Source organism: Triturus cristatus, chromosome 4_1 (assembly GCF_964204655.1).
Source record: "Triturus cristatus chromosome 4_1, aTriCri1.1, whole genome shotgun sequence".
Classification (NCBI taxonomy): Eukaryota; Metazoa; Chordata; class Amphibia; order Caudata; family Salamandridae; genus Triturus; species Triturus cristatus.
In genome coordinates this window covers 787,065,386-787,088,589 of record NC_140585.1, presented here as the reverse complement: position 1 = coordinate 787,088,589, position 23,204 = coordinate 787,065,386, and the positions used below count along the sequence as shown (strand labels likewise).

At 47.3% G+C, this 23,204-nt stretch overlaps 1 protein-coding gene across 2 annotated transcripts in view; it reads left to right on the top strand.

Moving 5' to 3' along the window:
• Positions 1-23,204, top strand: part of SCAF11 (SR-related CTD associated factor 11) — a 968,921-nt gene that overhangs the window by 722,942 nt on the left and 222,775 nt on the right. For both annotated transcript variants that reach the window (XM_085653364.1, XM_085653363.1), the window contains exon 13: positions 20,643-21,343. In XM_085653364.1, the coding sequence (XP_085509490.1) occupies positions 20,643-21,343 (701 nt within the window). The remainder of the gene's footprint in view (positions 1-20,642; positions 21,344-23,204) is intronic.

The following is a 23,204-nucleotide window of genomic DNA, read 5'->3' as shown; positions in this document are numbered from 1 at the left end:
GCGCGGGAGGCGTCCCCTACCTGGAGGAGAGAGGCAGCGGCAGCAGGCGGCGGCAGGCACCGAGAGGCAGCAGGCACAGGATGCAGCAGAGCAGGGGTAAGGAGCGACCGGCTGTGGGGGCACAGGTTGTCGTTCAATTCCAAGACCCTCTGGCAAGTCGAGGCACAAGAAGTCGTCGTCAAAGAGGTCTTCGACTTCTTGTCTGTCAGAGCGTCAACATTCAAGGCCTGGTTCCACGGTGGAGCCTGAACCGACAACACCTCCCTTATTTTCCGGGAGCCTGAGCGACCTCCGCCCAACTAAGAGTTCTGTGAAGCATGTCCCTCAGATTTGGGCTGGCCGACTCATTCAGGCCCCGCAGAGTCAGACTAGACCCCATCTAGTTCTGCCCCTGCGGCTCCTACCCTACCCTGGCCTGCGGCTCCTACCCTGGCTCCAGTGGACCCCCATGGATCCATTCCTGGGTCCGGACCGGTGCAGAACATACCAATTTGACCTTTCCCGATTCTGGTCCAGACACTCCCGGTGCTGGCAGCACCATTCTCATTGTGATCCCAGACTCCGATGCCGAGTCGGATGCGCACCGCTCGGCACAGACTCCTTTGCTGACAGAAGCCTTGCATCCTCGATCGGAGCCTGAGTCCTATTCCTATGGGTTAAGACTCGCGTAGGAATGGCAGGTGTCACTGGACCCTGGAGAATACCAGCCCTATGAGGAAGACCCTGACATGGACATGGTGTCAGTCCGAATCCTCGTCCGCTGCAGCCTCCAAACCTTCCTAATCTACCCCTATACCACCATGGGCTTCCAGTTGGCAGCAGGATTCACCATCACTTGCCCCACTGGCAGTCCAGAACATTGGACAGGTGGGTGTTGCAGCTACTCCCTCCCCTTCGAGACTACCCTTCCCTTTGTGCCGCCATCTCACAACTGACTGACGGTTGATTATCTGTCCCTTCTCCGTGAGGAAGTCATGGTTCTCATGGTCAAGGGAGCCATAGAAAGTGTTCAGGTGCCAGAAGTAGGCTGTGGTTGGTATTCCCGTTACTTTCTGGTACCCAAAATGAACAAAGGCCTTGTCCTATTCTAGGTCTGCGGGCACTCGAGCTCTTCCTCTAAGAAAGAAAAATTCAAAATGCTCATGTTGGTACAGGTCTTGTTTGCCCTGGACCCAGGAGAATGGATAGTAGTGCTGGATTTGCAAGACGCCTATTTTCGTATTCCTGTCCGGCCTGCCCACCAGCGCTATCTGCGGTTTACAGTAGGCCACAAACATTTTCAGTTCACTGTGCTCCCCTTTGGCCTTACCAGTGTCCCGCAAGTGTTCGCCAAGGTGATGGTGGTTGCAGCTCATCTGCGGAGTTTGGGGGTGCCAGTCTTACCCCTATATCTACTGACTCCATCTCAGAAGCTCCCTTTCATCAAAGCTGTTCTGGACACAGTGCAGTTTCGGGCTTATCCAGGCTGATACCGATGTTTCCATTACAAAATAATGGGGTGACCCATACTAGTCCATGGACCTGGGTAATGCTCGGTATAGAAAACACGGTCCTAGACTAATTGCCTTCGGAAGGTATTCATTAAGTCAAAAATCTATGAACATGATACACATAGAACTCAAGTTACATCGTAAGTGTGCCCAGTAGTTTCTCAATTCAATTAAGTATATCCTCAAAAAGACACACAAGCACCATAAATAGCTTTAATAGTGACTGTTTAATCTCCGTTATTCTAACAGATCAATGTAGGGAACGGAAAGGAAGGGATGTTGTATCCGGAGGTTGATCTAGAGGGGAAGGAGGGGGGGTTTAAGAGGGGATTAGGGGTAGGAGGGGGACGGTCATTAGGGGGCAGGGAAGTTTGGGGGATGGTATGTGAATTTCATGGGTTGAAGGGGGTTGATTCAAGAGAGGTAGTTAGAATAGAGGACAAAGGAAGGGGTGTATCATAAAGGAGTGGAATGTCAAGAAGGAGAGGGGTTCGCGTAGGTGAGGCGGGGGAGATTGCGAAGGAGTCTTGGGGGTGAGCAGGTGGGGGGTAGAGGAGTAGGAGATGACTCAAGGGGGGAGTTCAGGAGAAGGCGATAGAATAGAGGTCAGAGAGAGGGGAGTGACATTGGTGTTAGGTATGACCGGAGGGAGAGGGGTTAGCGACGGGGAGGCAGGGGAGAACCATGGGGGGTCTTGGGGATGCGTAGGTGTGGGGAGAGGAGTAGGTGTGGACAGCTGGTGGGATAAGGTGCTGAAATGGTGTTCGAAAGTGGAGAGATGGCATTCGGAGGCTTGAATCGGGATGTTGCCAGTTTTGAAAATGGAAATTTCAATTTCACCAAGGAAAAGTGAGGAAGGAGTGGTGGATAGTTTATAGCCGTAAGGGATTTTGCTTGATTTAGATACTGGTAGTGGTGCAGAAAGGTGCTTTTCCATTTGGAGGGTTGTTTAGCGTACAAAATGTAGTTGGTTTTGATGTGGGACGTGAGGCTTTGGTAGTTGTCAACAATCAGGGTTTCGGGATGTCGGATTAGTAGGTAGTTTAAACTTTTTCGTGGCATTTTTAGAAAGATTGGGAGGGTAAGGGATGGTCCAAGAATTAGGGCCATGTTAGGTGAGAAAGGGGTATTTGGAGTTGAGGGCGGGATTGAGGAGGGAAGGAAGAATGGGATTTAGGAGGGACATAATGGTACAGTTGATAGGGGAGGCGGAGGGGAAATAAAGGTAGACAAAGAGAATTTAGCGACAATGAGGGGTGAGTGAAGGACTTAGAAGGGTGCAGTGAGTGCTCAGAACAGGAGATAGGGAGAGATTTAAAGCTGGGGAGTGTGAGGTGGGAGATAGACAGTGAGAGAAAAATAGATTCGGGAAGGGGGATGGATAATTTGGGATGATTAAATGAGAGCGTATTAGGCAGAGAATAGTGCATACGGTCAATACAGGCAGTTTTCAAATGCAAATATATCCGATTAAGTAGCAATGAGGGAACAAAAAGAGTCTAAAGAGAAAAATTAGGTTATCAATAGTGCATTAAGGGCATAGTGACCAAGTTAGTGTATATGGAGAGGGGGCGAGTGCGGCGTAGCGATGGTCATCAAACAAGGAGGTCCACACGACAACTAGGTCCAAACAAGTTCAGATTGTAGGCCAAAAAATAGTCCTGAAATGGAGGGCCAATGTAAACAAGTCTTCTGGAGGCCCTTTTAGGTAGTGTGCAGAGTGCAGGCCAAAGCAGACAGGAGTAGCCACGAAATGGAGGGCCCAATGTAAGCTAGTCTCATGGAGGCCATTTTAGGTAGTGGGCAGCAAGCAGGCATAGACAGTTCAAAAGAATTCAGGAAATGGTGGGCAGAAAGTGAGCTGCAGTAAAATAGACAAGTTAAACCCTTTGCCCAGTTTCAAAGCAGTAGCCTCCGCAATCTTTGTGTGCAGGGACGCAGCTCGCTGAGAGCTGCCAATAGCTGCGGTGGGCGGCAAAGTAAACATACTTACCCGAATCCGATCTAATGTCCGGGCGGAGGGGCGTCGCTCCTCCTAACCCTGGTGGGCTATAGCCGGGGTGGAGGCAACAGGAGCGCTGTCCTAGTGTTCCCCGCACAAATCAGTCGCAGTTCCAACGGCGTTCGCGTCCCCTCATCTCAACACACCCAGCACGAGGTCTAAGATATCGATTTTTGCTGTGTCACCTGCTGGGGCCGACGTAGGCAGCAGAAACGTTCACTGCCGGGGCCCCCGATGCTCGATCCGGAGGGAAACTCCAGGTGTCAGCCAACACCATACTTAATGCCGTGGACATTAACAGTTCGCCCACCGCATTAAAAAGGCTACAGGAAACAGTGTTGATTAAAAAAAATGATAATAAAGTTCTCCATTTGGACAAACATTGGAGAGACCAGGCTTGGTCCACTGGTTTTCTCAACCACTGACCGCTTCACCCACGACTGTCGACACCTTTCACAAAGTGGAAGGTGTCCCAGAAGAACACCTTCCTTTGTGCGAATTAATTACCATTCCAACCTCGGGGGCAGGTAACTTATGCTGTGAAACGGGCAGGGACACAGATGAAAACGTTGCTACTGCACACAGGGAGCAGCATTTTTTGCTGCTCCCTGCGTGTTGGTGCAATGCTGGCTCCCACTGGAGGTGGGTAACTTGCTAGTACCGTGAGGGCTTCCGGGGTTGTCCAGGGCACCCACCCATGACAGGCAGGGCCTGGGGAATAGGGTCCTCGGGCTGAAATTGTCCCTTGGAAGAGAGAGGGGGGGCACAATTCCCTCCCCCTATTTTTATTCGGCTAGACCCCGGGGATGGGGTCCCCAGGGCTGATTAGTTCCAGGGAGGGGGCTGCTTGCCCCCTCCCAATTAAAAAAAAGTACAGAGCCCCAGGGGATGGGGCCCACGGAGCCGAATTAGCCTGGGGAGAGGAGAGCCACAAGTTTCTGCCCCCCCCCCCCCCCCCCCCCCCCCCTCATTTTTGATGCCCGAGATGGGGTCTCCGTGGTCGAAATTGGCTCAGGGAAGGCGGCTGCGTGCCCTCCTATTTACTATATGAATGGCCTCAGGGGTGGGGTTTCCGGGACCATAATCGGCCTGGGGTGGGGGGCTGCATACCCCCCTCCCGGGTTGCCTGCATGTGGTTGTGCGCAGTGGGGGTTAGATTAACGTAACGTAATTAAATATTAACATATAAACAAACTAGAAATTCACAGAAAAGACCAAAGGTTACAGGGACGTTATAATTATGTTCAGATTTGACACGCACAGAACCATAGAATTTCAGCAGTTAGTTATACTTTTCATAATGCATTTTAACTTGTGTGACATCATTGATAATACCACTACAACATTTGCAATAAAATTATTGATAAGGAAACTGTGCATGGGGCACAAGTTATAGTTATCTTAGTGCACGAGTTATAGTTTCTTCAGATAAATAAAGCTGTAACTGCCTAATTTATATGGTTTTGTGCATATGAAATCTAAACCAAACTATAACGTCCTTGTAACCTTTTTTTGTGTGAATATATGTATGTGTGGGTGTGCGTATATATAATATATATGTATGTGTACATATATATATATATATTTAACAGCAGTCACTTCTGTGTAGTGTTAGTTACATTTTCAATGGGAATAACGTTTTGTTTTGCTAATATTTTGGCACCGTTTAACATACCTTCACAAAACTTTCCCGCAAAAAAGTTCATCCACCTCCGCGCCTTCCTGGATAGTTCCGGAGTGATCTTTCAAGTGGGGGCAAAAAAAAAGGGAGGGGGGTCCCAACATGCTTTTACCTGTGTTTAGTACATTTTTGGAAGCAATACAAGAAAAAATGGCTGAACAGAATTACACCAATGTGGCAAAAAGTTAGAACTTTACTCAAAGTATGTGTAGGAGAGTATGGTCTGCTTCTTATGGTTACCCCCACTTTTTGCTGATGTATCACTGTTTTCGACTTAGACTGACTGGGATCCTGCTATCCAGGTCCCCAGTCTAGCTGCTTTCTCCTCTAAATTGATTGCATGTACTTTAGGTACACTCCAGATTTGATTCTGGGGTACCCTTATAAGTCCCTCGTATATGGTATACTATTTTCCCCAGGGCATAGGTACCCCAGAGGCCTCCCAGGGGCTGCAGCATGTATTGTGCCACCCCTGAGAGACCATTTAAACTGACAGCACAGGTCTGCTACTGCAGCCTGTGTAAGGTGGTGCATGCACCGCTTACTTAGATATAGGTTCACTATGTCTATTCTAAATCACTGAACATATAAATCGATCAGTGAAGGCAGGGTGCTGGGTTTTATGTGAGAGTGTGCACCTGCATGAGCAGAGCCCCTCTGTAGCCTTCGGAACCTATATTCCGGGGTTGTTTTTGATGCAGCCAACCATATATATTTAAGTGCATTATAACCTCGCTGTAAATGCTAACTTTAAAATGGCTGCTTAGAAACATGTCGTGTTTGGTGTCAAACACCTTGGAATCATACCTTCCCCGCCAGTAACTGGCGGGGAAGGTATGATTCCACCCTTCTAGAGGTACTTATGTGAAGCACCGGTACACCCGGTACCAGCTTTCTCGACCTGGGCATCACAAAATGGATGCTGCCAGCCACAGACACAAGTCTGCCCTCCTGCTGCTGAGCCAAGCTCGAGCAGGGGAAGGCGTGACAATAGGTTTCCTGTCACAGGAAGGTGTGACCACCTCCCAGACAGGATTTAGTGTATTGGGGCTGGGTGGGTGCACTCTGAGAGTGTTTGAAGTTTGCACTGGGGGCACATTTGGTGTCCCTGTGCATAGTCCAGTTCAAACCGGTTGCAGGAGCCATTGGCTCCTGCTCTGGCGCAAATCTGGACAAAGGACATGGGTGTAGCCACCCCTCTGTCCTGACCCTCCCATAGGTGGGTCCCCAGAGTTTGTTCCACCCATTTCTTGGGTATAAAGTAGGAACCCTGACTACAGGACTTTAGATTCTACCTGGACTAAACTCTGCTACAAAAATCAAGTACTTCGACGATCTACACTACGCTGGATGACTGAAGAATCTCCCTTGGAGTAAAGGAGTTACTCCCCTGCAGCAGCAGGCACCTAAACACATCTGACTTGTTTGCATCTCCCAAGCTCCTGAGGGCTCCGAAGATTACTGCAACACAGGAGGTGGGTTCCCGAGGTCTCTTTGGTCGATCTGCTCTCAGCAATTCTGAGACCAGTATCCCTTGTGGGGACCGTGCAACCCGAACCCCTGTGCACCGTGTAGTTTTGCAGCAGCATATGCTTTTCGACGATCCCTGAGGCTGTGCTCTGGGCTACTTGTAGTCCTGACCCCGAGCAGCGTTTCCACCGAAGATTTCCGGCCTACACTCCGAGTGTTCCGTGGGCTGGTATTTCGTGATTCAACTCGAGGTCCCTTCGCGATCCCTGGTCCGTTGGCCTGTGGGTCCCTGTGAAGGTAACTTTGACTTTTCGTGGGCTTTCCTAGTTGCTCCAGAGGTGCCCTGACTCTCCATAGCTTGGAGAGTCCCCAGGACCTTGCTGGTCCTCACCGAAGCCTATTTCCTCTGCCCGCGTGGGTTGCAGTTGTGGGACAGCTCACCTCCGGACTTTGGTCGTCATCGACGTCTTCTGGTCCCCGTGTCTGCAGAGTCAAGCCTCACATCTTCTCACCCTGAAGCACCCGACATCGGTGGGCATTCGTCTATCGTGCCCCTGGTCACTCTGAAGTGACCCAGACTCTGTCCCCTCTGCTTTCATGTTCTTCTCATCTCGGATCCAGGCTTGGATCCCACCAGACACTTCATCTTCCCGGCAGCAGCACTTTTTTGCATCACGCCATTGAAAACGACGAAGGTTTCCGATATCACTTGACCCCTATGCACCCGGCTCCTCTGGGATAGGTAAAACGGGTATCTCTGTACTCTCAAGGGTGCTGGCCTTCCATGTATGAAAGGGTTTGCTTAAAGTACTCTCCGAAGTGTCCTTAAACTCTAAAATTCCAACCGCGACTTTCCCATAGAGTTGTACGGAGCTCGCGCCTGTGTTCACACACTGCACCCGTCTTCCGTGGGATCCCTGTGTCACTACTTTGGGTGGTTCCTTGGGGTCCCAGCGATTCTACGTGCTCTAGGCACTGTCTAGTTAAGTCGTGGTAGTTATACCACTTTCTTAGTATATGGTTTGGTCTCCCCCTGGAGCCCACCGTGTATTGTGCTATTTACTGTCGTTCTAGTGATTTAATATTGTGTGCTTTGTGCTCCAATCTCATAAAGAGGTTAGTAGAGAGTGTTTAGTAATAAATACATATATTTTATATATCTCTTGTGTGGTTCTCCTTTCATTTGGTCATTCAGGAGGTTCTGATCTGGTAAAAACAAGCTGCTTTACGTTCCTTTGAGACTTAGCCTGAAGGATGCTCTCCATAGCTACCACTAGGCTAGCTTTCAATAAAGGTTGTCTTTAACCTCATCATCAATAAGGGCCGTTTGCACTGGTGCAATGTGCCCACTATAATTATTGGACAGATTATGCCAGGCCAACTTCTCACAGCATGCTTTTAGGTCTCGCCTAACGTTGCTGCGCACATGCGCAGCTCGCTCGGCGAGATTTGTCAGTGAGGACTTTGAGAGAAGAGCTTGAAGTCCCGCCCCTTATTTCTATTGGCTTGCGTCATCCTTTATGGTAAACGGTGGACTGCCATTGAAAAGAAGCTTTCTGGAGTGCCTCCTTTTCACTGTTTGGTCCTGCTCACCCGGACTAGCTCGCTTGCTTTCCTTCGGTCATAACGCTATTTCTCATCTTTAGTGAGCCATGTGTTTCTAATTAGAAACACATGGCCCCATAAAGACAAGAGATCGCCATGCTCCAGCTGCGACCGCGCTTGTTATTCCCCTGGTATTAGCGCAGAGCGGAGGCTCCCCGAGGCGCCGAGTTTCAGCCTTCCCGCCAGGTGCCCGCAGCCAATGCTTGTTTTTATTCCCCATGTACAGTACTTGAGCGGAGATTCCCCAGGCGCCGAGTTTCATCTTGCCCGCCCGGTGCCCAATGCTTGTTTAATAAATTTCCCTCAGCACATATGATTAAATGTGAAGCGAGTTAGAACATAAAGAATTGTTTACTTAAAAAAAAAAGCAGACTCCCTCGGTCCCGTGTGATGTCATCGGGCGGAGCCGGGTTTCAAGTTGTTGTGGTCATGGTGCAACGGTGCTCTTCGGCAGACCCTGCTAACTGTAGGCTGTGAGTTCCAGATGGCGGGCAACCCGGTGCTGGACGAATTCACTACTCTAGGGTCAAGGGATGAGTTGCTGGAGCGCCAAAGACTGAGGCTCTCAGGACAAGGAAAGATCCCTCTGCATTCACAGCACTGCCGCAGCCCCGGGAAGCACACGAGAGCTCCCGGGGATTTTCTGTGGGACAGAACAGGCAGCCGACCGGAGGGGCTGCGGACACATCTTCACAAAGCAGGTAAGGGTTTCTCGGCGACAAGGCTCCACGTGCATTGCATACCTAACTGCCCTTCAGTGACACCCTTACCGCCTGCGGACACCCGGCTTTGCCACGCTTAGCTGTACCCTCTCTACCACCCTGCACACACTCCTCGGCTCTGCCACATTTGGTTGTACCCCCTTACAACCCTGCGCACACCCAGCTCTGCCCCCCTTAGTTGTACCCTTTACTGCACTGCTGTGCCACCAGTCGTTCACTGCCAGTCCCTGAGCATTCCTGAAATCATACCTTTCCTCTGATGTTTGAAGCCCTAATCCCTCCACTCCCAGTGGACACTAGCCCCTGCTGCCTACAGTCCTATCCCCTTACCTCCTTGTACACACCTAACCTTTACCGATATGTGCACACCCGGAATTCAAATCAATGCACACCAAGGCTCTGCCACCCTTAGTTCTACCCTCTTACCACCCTGTGCAAACCCGTATCCGCAGTCTATAGTTTAAGCCACTCTCTGCTAGTGCATTCTCAGCTCCACACTCTTCCTTAACTCCTCCCCTGCTTGTGCTTTCTCGGCTCCGCAGTCTGTAGCCTTTGATTTCCTCCCTGTGCACTTTTGGCTCCGCAGACTGTAGCCTTAACCCCTCCCCTGCCTGTGCACACCTGGCTCGGCACTCTGTAGCCTTCACTGGATGTCTGTGCACACCCAGCACTGATGTCTGTAACCCTGAACCCTCCACCACACACACACACACACACACACACACACACACACACACACACACACACACACACGGCTTTGCGCCTATTGTTTGAACCACTTACTCCCTCCACCCACTCGGCTTTGCTGTTCCAGCCTCTTACCTTCCTTCGCACCCAGGGCTCTACCGCTGCGTCCAATTATAGCCTGTTTCCTCCCTCTGGACACCTGGCTCCTAGCCCACACACCCTTACAGTACACTACCCTCTCTACTCTACCCGTCCCAACCGTGTTCTCTCATCTGTGCCAGTCCTTGGGGTTGTTGCTCTGCCGCCACATCTCCAAAACAGAGCTTCTGACGGGCTATAGTGCTGTCTTTCCCACTGACCCCAGAGGTTACAAACACATCTCGGAGTAATGCAGCTTGGCTTCGCACTGGAGCCCCCTCCTTCTTTCTGCTTTCTAGAGTTAGTTATTGGCATTTGTTTAGCGCTTACTGCCATAGTTATGGCATCACAGCGCATAAAGTAGTTTGTGTAGGTAGCGGACGGCTCCACTAAGGCAATCCTCGCTGGAGCATCACCACCTCACCCGCTATGCCTCCCATCAATCCCAACATGTTTCTCGCCCACCTCCATCCTCTGATGTACTGCTCATTGGAGTAGGGAGTACCTCCACCCACATCCAGCTGTGCGTAACACCACCACCGCCCACTCCAGCTCTGTTCCCCACAGAAGTACCTCCACCCTTCCCCAGCCCCTCCACTCCAACCCCAGTCATTCTTAATGTTTCCCCTGCAGAGATGTGCTTGTCACAAGAGCACATTACTAGTGCTCTCCTTGATGTACCTCTCGCAAGAAAGAGCTGGACGCCCCTTGTGCGCATTACTAGTGCACTCCCCATGTACCTCTCACAAGAGAGCGCTGGACGCCCTTTGTGCGCATTACTAGTTCACTCCCCGTGTACCTCTCGCAAGAGAGCGCTGGACGCCCTTTGTGCGCATTACTAGTTCACTTGCCATGTACCTCTCAACAGAGCGCTGGACGCCCCTTATGCGCATTACTAGTGCCCTCGCCATGTACCTCTCAACAGAGCGCTGGATGCCGCTTGTGCGCATATTACTGCATTCCCCATGTCACTCTCACAAGAGACCGCTGGACGCCCCTTGTGCGCATTATTACTTCATTCCCCATGTCCCTCTCACAAGAGAGCTCGCCACTCCCTGCTGCTTGTTTTTTTATTTTAAACAGTTGATCCTCACATATGAGAACACTCGCTCCCTCAGCTTTTACCTGTATTTTATTGCCTACCCGCCCCCCATCCCTGTTGCTATGTGTCACCAGCGCTACACTGTTGGGGACACGGACAGTCCACCCACAGTGACCACGTGCACTCATGGAAGGTTTTCAGGATGCTGACTGTTTAACTCTTCATAAACCAGAGCAAAGGTTACAATCCGTAACTAGAAGAGCAGTACCCAGTCTCTACCGGGGAGCAGCCCCCTTTTGGAAGTCAAGCGTGGGAGTGAACTGCAAGGTAAACAAATACTTGTGTTTGTTGTGCCATGTAAAAAAAGCTAGTCAAGTGCCCTTTGCTTGTTTTTAGTTATTTTTAGTGTTCAGGGTTAGATGCATTTTTTTCCTGGGTTAGTGATCCAACTTCAAAGCAAGCCAGGCCTGTCTTACACCGCCCTGTGGAACGTCACATATCTTTATAGCAGGCCCATATCAATGTGGAATGCTTAACTTAGCCACGAATTCATGAATTAGGGACTTGTCTCCCCGTCTACCTCCATTTAATGCCCTTGCAAAAAAAAGCAGTTGCAATGCAATAGGTCTCGCAGTTACCCGAGTTTAAGCTAATGGCATTGTAAATGACAATGCCTTTTATTCATGTTTGAAACATAAGCACAGGTGCGCCACACATCGATTTCAAAAACAGAGAAAACAGTTGTGTAGTCTGTATATAACACAAGTATTCAAGGTTTTCCTTTTATTCCAATTTCTATTGCTTGTAAAACGTGATCATAAACATCAATTTTCACAACGAAAACAAAAATAGAAGGCATTATTAGTTGCAATGTCAATAGCTCAAACTCGCATAAATGCGAGACCTATTGCATTGCAAATGCTTGTTGTTGTTTGATGTAAATCCATTCATCCGTTTTCAAGAAATTTGTGTTTAAATGCTAGTGATATCTAGACAGTTGGTTCCACAGGACTCCGGCAGCACTGCAAATTATATTAAAAAGAAAGTGATGAATGGCCAAGAGGGCTTTTTTTTTTTTCCTGTCAGTCACTTTAGATGGGATTGGCTGGTCACAACATGAAACTAGCATTGGCATAGCCAATAGGTCTCGCCTTTGGGACCTTATAAGTGTTTTAGCTATGCAACAGTTGCATAACTAAATACTTATAAGGTCCCAAAAGCGAGACCTGCGGCCGCGAAAGTGAAAGTGATCGCGATCACGGTCAAACATCAAAGCGGCCGTGCGGGCGCGAAAGTGAAAGTAATCGAGTTAAAGAGCGCGCCCGCGCACATGCACTGTAGCTCTAGGCTGGCCTGGTAGCACTTTTTGGAGCCCTCTCAATAAGTCACGCCAGACCAGCGCATGCGCTGGGTCAGGCAAGACCCAAAAAAAATGTAGTGGCCACCGTTACAGGGTTCTCCGGAAGTTAAAATCATATATAAGGAGCATGGTGGGGGGTACCCTGACTGCCATGCACATCTGGGGTGGGACCCAGAGGGGCCCCCACCACACCCCTATTCCTTGAAATACTTCCCCCTCTGCCCCCCTCACCACCCGAGGGACCAAATGGGGAAAAAAGGTTTAATGCTGCAGGACCCCCCACCCAGCAGGGGACATGGGCTACTGTTTTTGATGAACAACTCTAGTACCTTTCCAGCAGCTTTTCCTCTGTCTCTCTTGGTCCAAGAGTTTTCGGCACTGCATAAAAAGAGCCCTGCTAAGCTGCTCCTGATAGAAGCTGCATGATTGAGACAACACTGATGCATTGAACTACTGGGACGATCGGGCTGTCCTCCAATCACATTTAACGTTCATCAAGCCAGACAATCGAGATATCTAGGCTAGACACTTCATCAGTCAGTCGTCCCTCAAAATCATGGGTTCACTGTTTATGACCTAGAGTATGAGTTTATGGATAGCCCGCATAATTGCAGAAAAGTTGTAGCACATGCCCATTCTCTCTTCAAATTCAAGGGATACTGTACAAAGTGGAAGCAATGGTCTCAAGTACACCTTGGGTTACTGCTGGTGTCTATTTCCAGATACAGTTCTTCTCAGATGCATTACTTCTCATGACTGATGACCAAACATTATATGAAAGGGTTATTCTGAGCCTTTGTCTCCAGTAAGACAGCTACTGATAACTTACCCCCAAGATCTTCATATTTCTTATGACCCTGCCATTTGAGCCCATTCACAAAGCAGACGTGAAATTCTTTCTTGGAAAATGGCGCTACGGCTTGCTTTGATGTCGACAAGGTGAGTGAGTAAACCACAACCTTTCAGATTTAAGAAAACCTTTGTTCAGTTCTTTAAGGAAAAGGTGTTTTCACAGACGGACCCCACATGTATGCTCAGAGTACATACGACTTCTTTCTCAATTAATCAGTGGTCGTTAGTTTGTGTTTTTCGAACCCCTTCTCTAGTGCTGAAACAGCTTTGTACTCACTGGATGTTTGCAGTTTTGAATTCTTACTTTGAAAGACAAAGGTAGTTCTAATGACTTATCAGCTTTTTTTTTTTGCCTTCAGACATCATGGAAGAAGTACTCTCCCTTTCTAAAACGAGCTTAGCAAGATGGCTCTCAGCATGCATTATTTTCTGTCACAGAAAGAGTAACTGATTTATGAAGGGAAATTGATGGCATATTAAAGCACGCTTCTAAAAGTGGCCCTGATTTCTTCTACACATCTACTGAGCAGTGAACTTGAAGTCCTGTCACACGTTCACCAAGCACTACTGCCTATACATCAATGCAGTGTAATTCTTCAGTAGACAGATATGCATCCTGTCTCTCTAAGCTGATCCTGTTTTCCATCTCACTATGTATGCTGGATCAAGAGTGTGAATCTACAAACCTTCCAATGATTTAGAAGAAGCAAGTTACTTGCACATTTAGTTCTCTAGTGTTGGTATTTTTCATAGATTCCCATGCAGCCTTCCCACGTCCCCTGTCAAAGGCTTACTACTTGCTCCTTTCCACTTGTACTGTGAAAATCTGAGCTGTTGTGACTTCAAAGGGGCATGAGAGTGCTAAGCGCATTCACCTTTTTGGGTGAAGTTTGAGTGCTTTTCAATGAGGTGACTGCTATCAAACACTTTTGGATCTATTACCATTTTCGCAATGTGTATTGCTGTTTAAAGATATCAGAGATCCCAAACCTGGCAACAGAGAATGATTCACATATCTGAATCTATGAAAGATACTCATTTTGGAGAACTGAAGGCAGAGGCAAGTGACTAGTTTCATCCTAGGTTTGAGGGCAGATCTACTTAAAGCTCCCTCATCAGTCTTTCACACCCCAGCAGAGAAAGTCAACTAGTTATCAAAGACATGGTAGTGGTAGGTAAACAGTTCCAGATTCTCACAATCCGTAGAGTGCATTAGGAAACAAAACGTCCATGGTTATGGGCCATAGCAAAAATATCACATCTGGCAGGGCCTCCCATCAGCAAACAGTTTACAAGGGATAACAGATGAGTTATCCTCAACTGCATGAATTGAAGTTGACCAGACTTGAGGGTCCCTTTTTTAATTCCATGCCATCTCTTTTCTGTGGACTTTTTACTGTGAGTGGTGCTCTGTGCAAGGCAAAGCCATCGCTTATCCTGTCTCATTAATCGGATAGGGAAGGTAATTCAGATGATTTAGCTGCATGCAGCCCATGTCATTATGATCATTCCAAACTGGTCCCAAATACCCTGGCACCCAGACCGTCTGAATCACAGTATAGAGCCACCTTGGCTTCTTCAACCAAGTGACAATTTTTTTTAGCAGAATCCTTTAGTACTTAATCTATGCGTACTAACTCTGAAACCAAATGCATGAAACACTAGAAGAGAATTAATTGAAGGCCTTAACTCTGAAGGCCCTTCAAGTCTTATTGGGGGCAAGACATCCGTCTGCCAAAACAATTCTTCTGAAGAGGAATATTTACTAGATAGTTGTCACATAACTCATTAGACATTCTGATGGCACACATCTCAGTCTTATGTAATTTGTAATCAGTTTCAATTTGTGCATATATTTAATCCTTGCGTTCCTCATTGGGTTGCTGTTTGCCTGATCCATTTCTGCTCTAGTAAACACCTAGTGCCATCTTACGAAACTGGGTGCATGGTTCCGGACTGTACTGTGTGCACCCTCATAGGGTGCTGATGTCACACTCTGAGAGCATGTGCCAGTTTTGAAATAAAGTAGGACTGCAGATTTTGGCTGGTGACTGTGCAGCCTTAAATGGGTAGCATCTGAATCCCAGTGCAGCCTCCGCATGAAGGATTTTTATAATATAAAATATATTTTTGTGCTTAATACTAAACTAGCTGTAACTAACGTAATAAATGCCCACAATGAATACTAATTACAGGTAAGAAATCTCTCCATACTACCTTGTATAACTGTATTACAAGCTTAAAATTAAGTATGCATTAATTGACTATCTCTGTTAGAAAAGGGTGTCGAGGGATATGGGGTTTGAGTTTACCCAGTTCAGTTGCCTTCATCAAGAATATCTCAAGCCTAGTCGTATTGGTAGTCTGTTCCTGAGTGAGTCACAAAGATGCCCCAGGTGCCCGTGTGCCAAGACTTACTTCTACCATCTGCTGTGGTAGTGCCCTAAAATAGCGGCGTATTGCCAAGTATATACTGCTGCTAGCTGATCCACGGGATGAACCACGTACCCTGGAACCCCTCATGTGCCTTTCGGGAGTTATGCCAGGGACAAAAAAGAATAATCATACAGCAGGACTCCTTGATCTGGCGTACTTCTTGTTAAACAAGCATTTGCAATGCAATAGGTCTCGCAGTTACGCGAGTTTAAGCTATTGGCATTGTAAATGACAATGCCTTTTATTTATGTTTTTAAAATGAAAACAAAAATAAAAGGCATTGTTATTTCCAATGTCAACAGCTCAAACTCTCGTAACTGCGGTGGGCAGCTACGAGGAGGAATGCCCCACCCAAGGTCTGAACGTGTCCCTGTTTCAGGAATGGAAACAGTTTGACTCTACAAACCGAGTAGGGTGAAATCTAGATTTCCAAAAGTACTTGCCGGAGGTTTTGCATGAATTTGCCTCATTGGGCCTTTTATCCGGAAGTAGAATCCTCCTCTTCTGAAGCTGATCTTTTCAGGCCCTGGTTCCACGAACATCAAATGCTTTGTCTACTACAGAGAGCTTCAAGGACCAAACCCCCTTTACTTTAAGATTGTAAGGAGTGCCTGCCTGCCATGCTTTATGCTGGATTTCTCCTTCCTATAAAGGTCTGGTGTGAAATGCATTACTGAAGCCCTGTGCATACTGACACTTAAACACTTGGGCGATTTTCCCAAGCCTTTCCACGCACCACAGAAATGATTCTTTAAGTATTTGGAGAGTCAATACGGTCCTATGAAAAAAGGTTTAGCATGGCTGCCGGAAACAACCACCTTATTTGATGATAATCCATGTAATGTTATATCTTCACTGCGAGTCATATCTGTTCGTAATAAACGTATGTTAACTTAGGAATAAGGTACTGTCTTCAATGTAGGTTCCGACTCTGCATATGGAAGTCACAGCTAACAAACATGCACTTTCCAGCAGTGCTTCATTTGTACAGTAGTATTAATATTTATAAATGGTACGTAAATTATTCTAAGATATCACAGGACAGATGAGACCATGAAATAACGAAAAGAAGACTTTGGAGCTGGAAAACTTCGAATTTAGGAAATCATTAAACATTTGCTAAAAAATGAGGAGGTGTGTTTACTTCCCCACATTGTGTTACTTCTACTTCCCTAATTAATCCTGTGAAAAAAGAAAAATTTGAAAGTGAGAAGGCCAATTAAAACTCGAGGAGACACCACGAACTGGTAGTGAAAATGGAAGATGCTCCGAAGCGAAACAAGACAAAAACACTGACAAAAGTAGAAGGGAGACAGAGCTTACGTGACAGAGTGTGACACTTGGTAACGAGGAGCTAGATAGTGGCGGGGCACATTTGTTGCAGAGAGGGTGGTGGCCGTGATACAGCAGCCAATAAGAGGAATCTCAGAGGCAGAAACTAGGAACCAATGATAGGAAATAAATGAAGCACAAACCACTGGTGAGGATAGTGCAGAAAACATTACTTCAGGGGGAGAAGGGCAGCTGGGGGATTTTAGTGGAGGTGGGTGAAAAGGGGTAAATACTAAGGAAGAACTCAGTCTCACCCTCCCGGGAGTCTGAGTGCTCATGGAGGGTGAGCACTCGAGCTCTTAAAGCCAACAGATAGTTAATGTTTTCGGAGGGTAAGGGATGTTTTCAGGGCAGGTGAGCCAGCTGAAGTCTAGGGGGAGGCACTTTGCTTGCTTAACCACAGCTGAAAGAGAATGTCATGCACTAGCAAGCACTTTAGGTGTCATGGGCTCTCACGCATACAATGAGTGTCCCACTACCCACAGTTGGGTAGTAAAAGGAGACAATGTTTGGGGGCTAGGTGTCACTGAACCTGCTGCACTATTGGTTGCTAGGCACCTCTCCTGATGACTTATTCCGATATGTCAGAGTCTGGTCGAGTGCTAAGCGCCTGTTTCTCTGCTGCAACACGTTGTGGGTGTGCCCACTCAGCAGTTGCACGCTGCCCTCACCGGGCACTGCTGACGTGGGATGGGTGGGGCCTTCCCCCTACACACCCAGGAGGGTGACAATTCTGAAATGATAGAGCTGATAGACGGCTGGCATCAGTCTATGAGGGCTTCTGATTAGTAGGCATCTACAGAGAGTGTTGTATGTGTTTTTTGAGATGTTCCATCACCTATGCAACAAAATGAACAGTTACAAGAAAGGAAAGTAAGGGTGCAGTGGGACAGACCCCCAAAGCAAGCACTGCTGGTGGCAGAGGGGGCATCACAGGTGGAAAGTGGAGAGGATAAGAACACACAAGCAGGCAGAGGCCTTGGGTGAGCAAATTTCCACCAACTAACCAGGACATAACTGGGTACACAGCCATAAGTGGGGTTCGAGGTGGGCGTACACAACAGCCCTTTAACAGAAACGTTTGGGGTGGGTTCCATTACCCTAACAAGAGGGGAGTGGGAATACCTGCATGACTAACGAAAGCACTATTCAGCGGTGGGCTCTCACAGGGGGGCGTAGAGCGGATACACTTGCACAAGTGAAACTACATTGTACGGTAGGGGGCGTAGACAATAGGGCCTGCGTGACCACATTGCCATATTAACATTCCAGAAACATCACCACCTCAAATTGGAGACATACTGTTACGCATAAAACACACGCCGTTTCCATGCGGCACTGCCCCCCAAAGGGTCCCTCGGATCAGTGCGCCCTGACCGGAGGTGATTGAAGTCAACAGAAGGGAGCAGGGGAGGAAAGTGCACCACACAGGAGCAAACATCTAGCTTACAGTGCAGAAAAGCAGTGAATGGATTATGGGGCCTGTGAGCAGTTACACCACCGATGGGAGGGGGGCTCAAGGCAAAAAATCAAGGGCTAAGTAAAAAACTATTTTTAGTTTCTAGCAACCGTCCCCCACATTCAAGCAAAGGAATGTGACACCGCCCCAAGGAAACGTCACACCCTCCAGCTAGGTAGCACACACGCTCAAGTAAAGAGGTCCCTCGACAGCATGGCCAATTCATCCGAAAGGTCCCTCCCATCCATTTACCAAGAGGGGCCAGGATCTCCATGGGACAGTACGACGGGGGGAGGGGAGAATTAGAAGAGTGGGGGCAGGTGACCGAGAAGAGGTGCAATGCAAGGGGATATGTGCAGCCACGAGGGCCCTCCAATGGTGCCGCTCAGCAGGGGAAGACACGGAAGCTGCTGCAACCACCCTCCAGAGAGAGGGGTTGGGGGGACATGAACATTACAGGAGGACGAAATAAAGGTATTAGCAGGATATGTCTGCCCCCACCACACAAACAAAACAGCTGTCTTAAGTTCGCACCACACACACACCAAAAGGTAGTTATTCCCCCCGTCCCCCGCACTGGGCGTCCGATCCCTTCCCACTTTACACACACCCCTTGCACCCGCCCTCAAGGGCAGGAAGGAATTACCTCACTCGGATGACTGACTACACGCAGAGCATTAGGCAGAGATGAAACGGAAGCTGCGTGGCCCCACCAGAAAGAGTGGGGGTTGAATAGAACCCCGGCCGTGTGAGAGAAATGTTAAGGAGCTGCGAAAGAAAGTCAACTACGAACAGGAGGGGCCGAAAGTATGGAGGAGAAAGAGGCAAAAGAGAGAAGAAAAACAAGCGCTCGCCATTGCGAGAAGGCAGCCGCTATTTATTTTTGCATCGGGCTTTCACTTAAGTGAAAGCGCGATTCAAAAATAAACACGAGACGCCCTATCTCCTTTTGGGACGACCCATCCGGACTGGATCGCATGGCTTGTTTAAGAACACGTCTCCTTGCGATAAACTGCTTCACGACAGCTGTGAAGCAGGTGATCCCATCCGGATGGGCCAGACCAAAAGGCGAAAGGGAGGCAACGCAAACAGCTCATTTCCCATGGCAGGCCACCGTTTAGCATAAATGGTGACTCCAGCCAATGGAAATGAGGGGCGGGGCTTAAAGCCCTTTTCTGAATATCATCGTTCACAATAAATCTTGCCGAGGCATGCAGCGCTTTGCACTGCAATGCCACGCGAGACCTAAAAAACAGAAAGCAACGGCATGGAAACTGTTGGCAACCCCTCATATTCATGCCTGGATGCGAGACCTAAAAAAATGGCCAATCATGGAAACTGAAGCGTGGCGGTCATTGCATGATCGAGCTGTGGGGGTGGGGCAGAGGGAGCATGGGGACACATATTGCTGATGTCAGCTACACCCCCGCACCCCTCCCTCCCCCCCGACCATTCTTACCAAGCAGACAAGGTCAATACAATATATGCGAGGCTACAGGGAATGCGTATGAGACGCGTGCATTAGCAGAGAGAAGTCTCCCCAGGCGGAATTGAGGGGTACTTGCAGGCTTCTGGTCACCCCGTGTTCCTTCTCGCCCGCCCCTTACGCTCTGCCTACCATTAGACATGCTCTTCACAGCAATTCGGACATGATGGAAGTGGAAGCAGTGGGGCGGGGATGAAAGGGGGGGCAGCGGAGCTGGAATACAGGGCGCATTGCTGCAGCCAGACCCCCTCTACCCCCTTGAGGCATGCATGGGCTGGGTATTAACACCATGACAATGGACCACACGTTGTTCAGTGTTATAACTCTTGTCGTATCGTTGAATGATACCAACTCTAATTATTTTCCCTGTGTTACCTAGAACAAACCGCACGCTGCGCAAAATTCTGCTGCAGGGTTAACTTAGTTCATATGTTTGTGATTAAATCTGTTTATGTGCCGGCTTATTGGTGGTGCATACCATATACACTTTTTGTGAAAATCAATAAAGAAATACTTGGGTTGGGGGAGTAAGAATTGACACTTTGAAATATCCATTGTTCAGATAATGTAACCTGCTCTTTAAGAAGAAGTAAACCATAACTAGTAATGTGCGCTAAAAATGAAACAAACTAAGGTGGCGATGAGTACTTAAGAGTTTAGTAACTATTTGGTTTCTCTTTATGCGGGAGGTCAGTTGATCGTATATCCGTTAAATTAAGTCAACAAACCTAGATGAAAACCTGCATATTTAATGATTCATTAAATTACAATGTGTGCATTAGGCGTCTTTGGATGAGTGTCTGTCTCAAGCCATGAATCTTATGACATTTGTTTAAAAGGATATTTTCATGCATATTCATCACACCGTTTCTCTTTTTAGTGGAACCAAACATTGAAGAACAAAGAAACCTGCAAGATGATGGTTCAAAAATGCATTTAGAGATGCTGCCACCACCACCTCCACCACCACCGCCACGAATGAATATTATGCCACCGCAAATTACTGCACCAAACCAGCATGTGCAGCATCAGATCAATGCGACGCATCAGGAGATACAGCCGCAAACAAATACAACACACCATGCAGGGCAGACACAAATGAATACACCACACCATCCTGTGCAGCAACAGATTAATATGCCACACCATACCACACAGCCACAAATGAATGCATCACATCAGTCAGTACAGCCTCAAATGAACACTCCACCTCAACCCATCCAGCAACAAATGAATCCCGCACACCAGCCCATGCAGCATTTGAATGCACCCCACCAGCCCATGCAGCCACAAATGAATACATTACCCCAGCCCATGCAGCAGCAAATTAATGCATCCCCCCATCCCATGAACCTCTTCTCATTTCCAATTGGTGTTCATGCTCCCATGATGAATATTCCACACAATCCTTATACCATTCCACCTCCTCTACATATGCAACTGCCTCCAGGGATGCCTCTATTACAGGTTGCTGCTGCTTCCACTGAGGCTCAGGATTTGCCCCCGCCTCCACCCCCACCACCACCGCCACCTACTCAAGGGAACTTTAGTACTGCACAGCCAGAAGGAAAGAAACTATTGGTAAGCTTGCTTTAGCTTCTTTACTAGAACTTAGTAAAAACCATATTCAAATGCTGTGATTGGTTAATTTGAGATTTGTGTTTTTTACGAAAATGTTTGTTATATGCTTAACTTCTGCCTCTTTCCTCGGCCAGTGGTTTTCATGCCATCTAGTAGCCGTTTCTGAAGGTGGTTTTGTACTTTTCGAAAACATTTTTGCATGTCCTGCACCATGTGCCTGAGAGATGATGGAACGTTTCCTTCTCATGTACTTGCGCATTCTTGCAAATGTCCTTTTTTTCTTGCCTTTGTGTGTACGCCAAAACCTGCGTATATCTAATATATAGACCCACCCGAGTTATGTACTTGATGTTTTGTTTCTTGCTCTTCATCTCCTCTCCCTTTACCTACGATAGCTTCTCTATAATGGATTCTTTTTGTTGTTTGTAATAGTAGAATATTTCTGCTCTCCCAGATATCAACACAAGGCAACATTTCTCTTTTATTTCAATACATTTCAAAACCAAATTAAGTATGCTATAGTGTGTTTGACTGAAATCACCAGCGTGCGTTAATATTTTTAAACAAACAAAATGAGGGGAATCATTCAAAACTTAAACTGGAAAACAGTGTTAAACTGACACTGCCATTTTAGGATTCTTAGAATATGCACTACGCAGCCATGCCCAGCAGGAATTAAATTAAACAGTCTTTTTTTCACTCACTGAGAATGGATCTTGAACACTTGCTGCCTTCTTTGAAGGCTGCATTTGATCCATTAGCTGTGGAGGCTTTTGCACCCCTGTGTTGTGCCTTTTTATACGTATATTCGGAGCACTTTATGCTTAAACATCAGAACTTATTTCCATGAAATGTACCTGGTCCAAATTTGCATCCTTCTTTTCCTACAAGTTGGAGAGTCTAGGTGCAGAGAGTTTGGGGATTGCCCTGCAGGCAATGGACAAAATATCCAAAATAGATCAAATAATTGCTTTTTTCTAAGTGGTATTCTATTTTTCCTATTTATTGTTGTTTCAGCCTAATTCCAGTTTATGGTGGTAACTTGGGTGAACCCAGAATTTATACGTGTCTGAGCACTAGACAGAATTCTGAATTCCAAAAGGGGGTCATTTGAGGAGCTAGCTAATGGTTTACCCAAAGAAACTAATTGTTGAGAAAACTAAGTAAAATCAAGTAGGAAAAAATAGAAATAGGTTATTCTGTGATTTTTTTTTTGCCCTAATGGTAGATTGCAAAAGCAGTATATTGTTAAATCTGGCCACGCTTTTTGTTGCAGGGGTATATAGTGTTGGTTAGTTGTCCAAAAACTTGCTGTTACCCGGAGCAAGCAAATGAGCTGCAGTCTGTTTTTTCATTGAGTACTTCATGTGGGAAAATCTAATCAATGAAAACTACATATCAAGAAAATGTATGCATTTTTTTTTTAATGTGCCCAAGATGTTGAGTTTAGGGATAGTGGTTATTTGTACAACTCTGATTTTATGATTACCCATACTATCTTGTGATACAGATGGCGTTTTTAAAAATGTGTTTGCTTGCATAATGACTTACACTTGGAAGCCAAAAAATGGGGAGAAATGTGATAGATAATACAAAATGTTCTGCCTATCTAGGTTACCACACTTCATCCAATACAAATGGTAACCATAGTTCATCCAATATAAACGGTACCACACTTGTGTAAGTGGGGCTAGCTCCTGCGACAGGAAATATCCCAAAACGCTATGTGGCAACATTTACCCATTTTGGTGGTGTGTGTAGTGGCAGTATTTGAGCCTGGGCGCAACTTCCACCCTCAAAAACAACCTCAACCCAGATATTTCTGAAAACTAGACACCCAGGGGAGACCAGGGTGGTATCC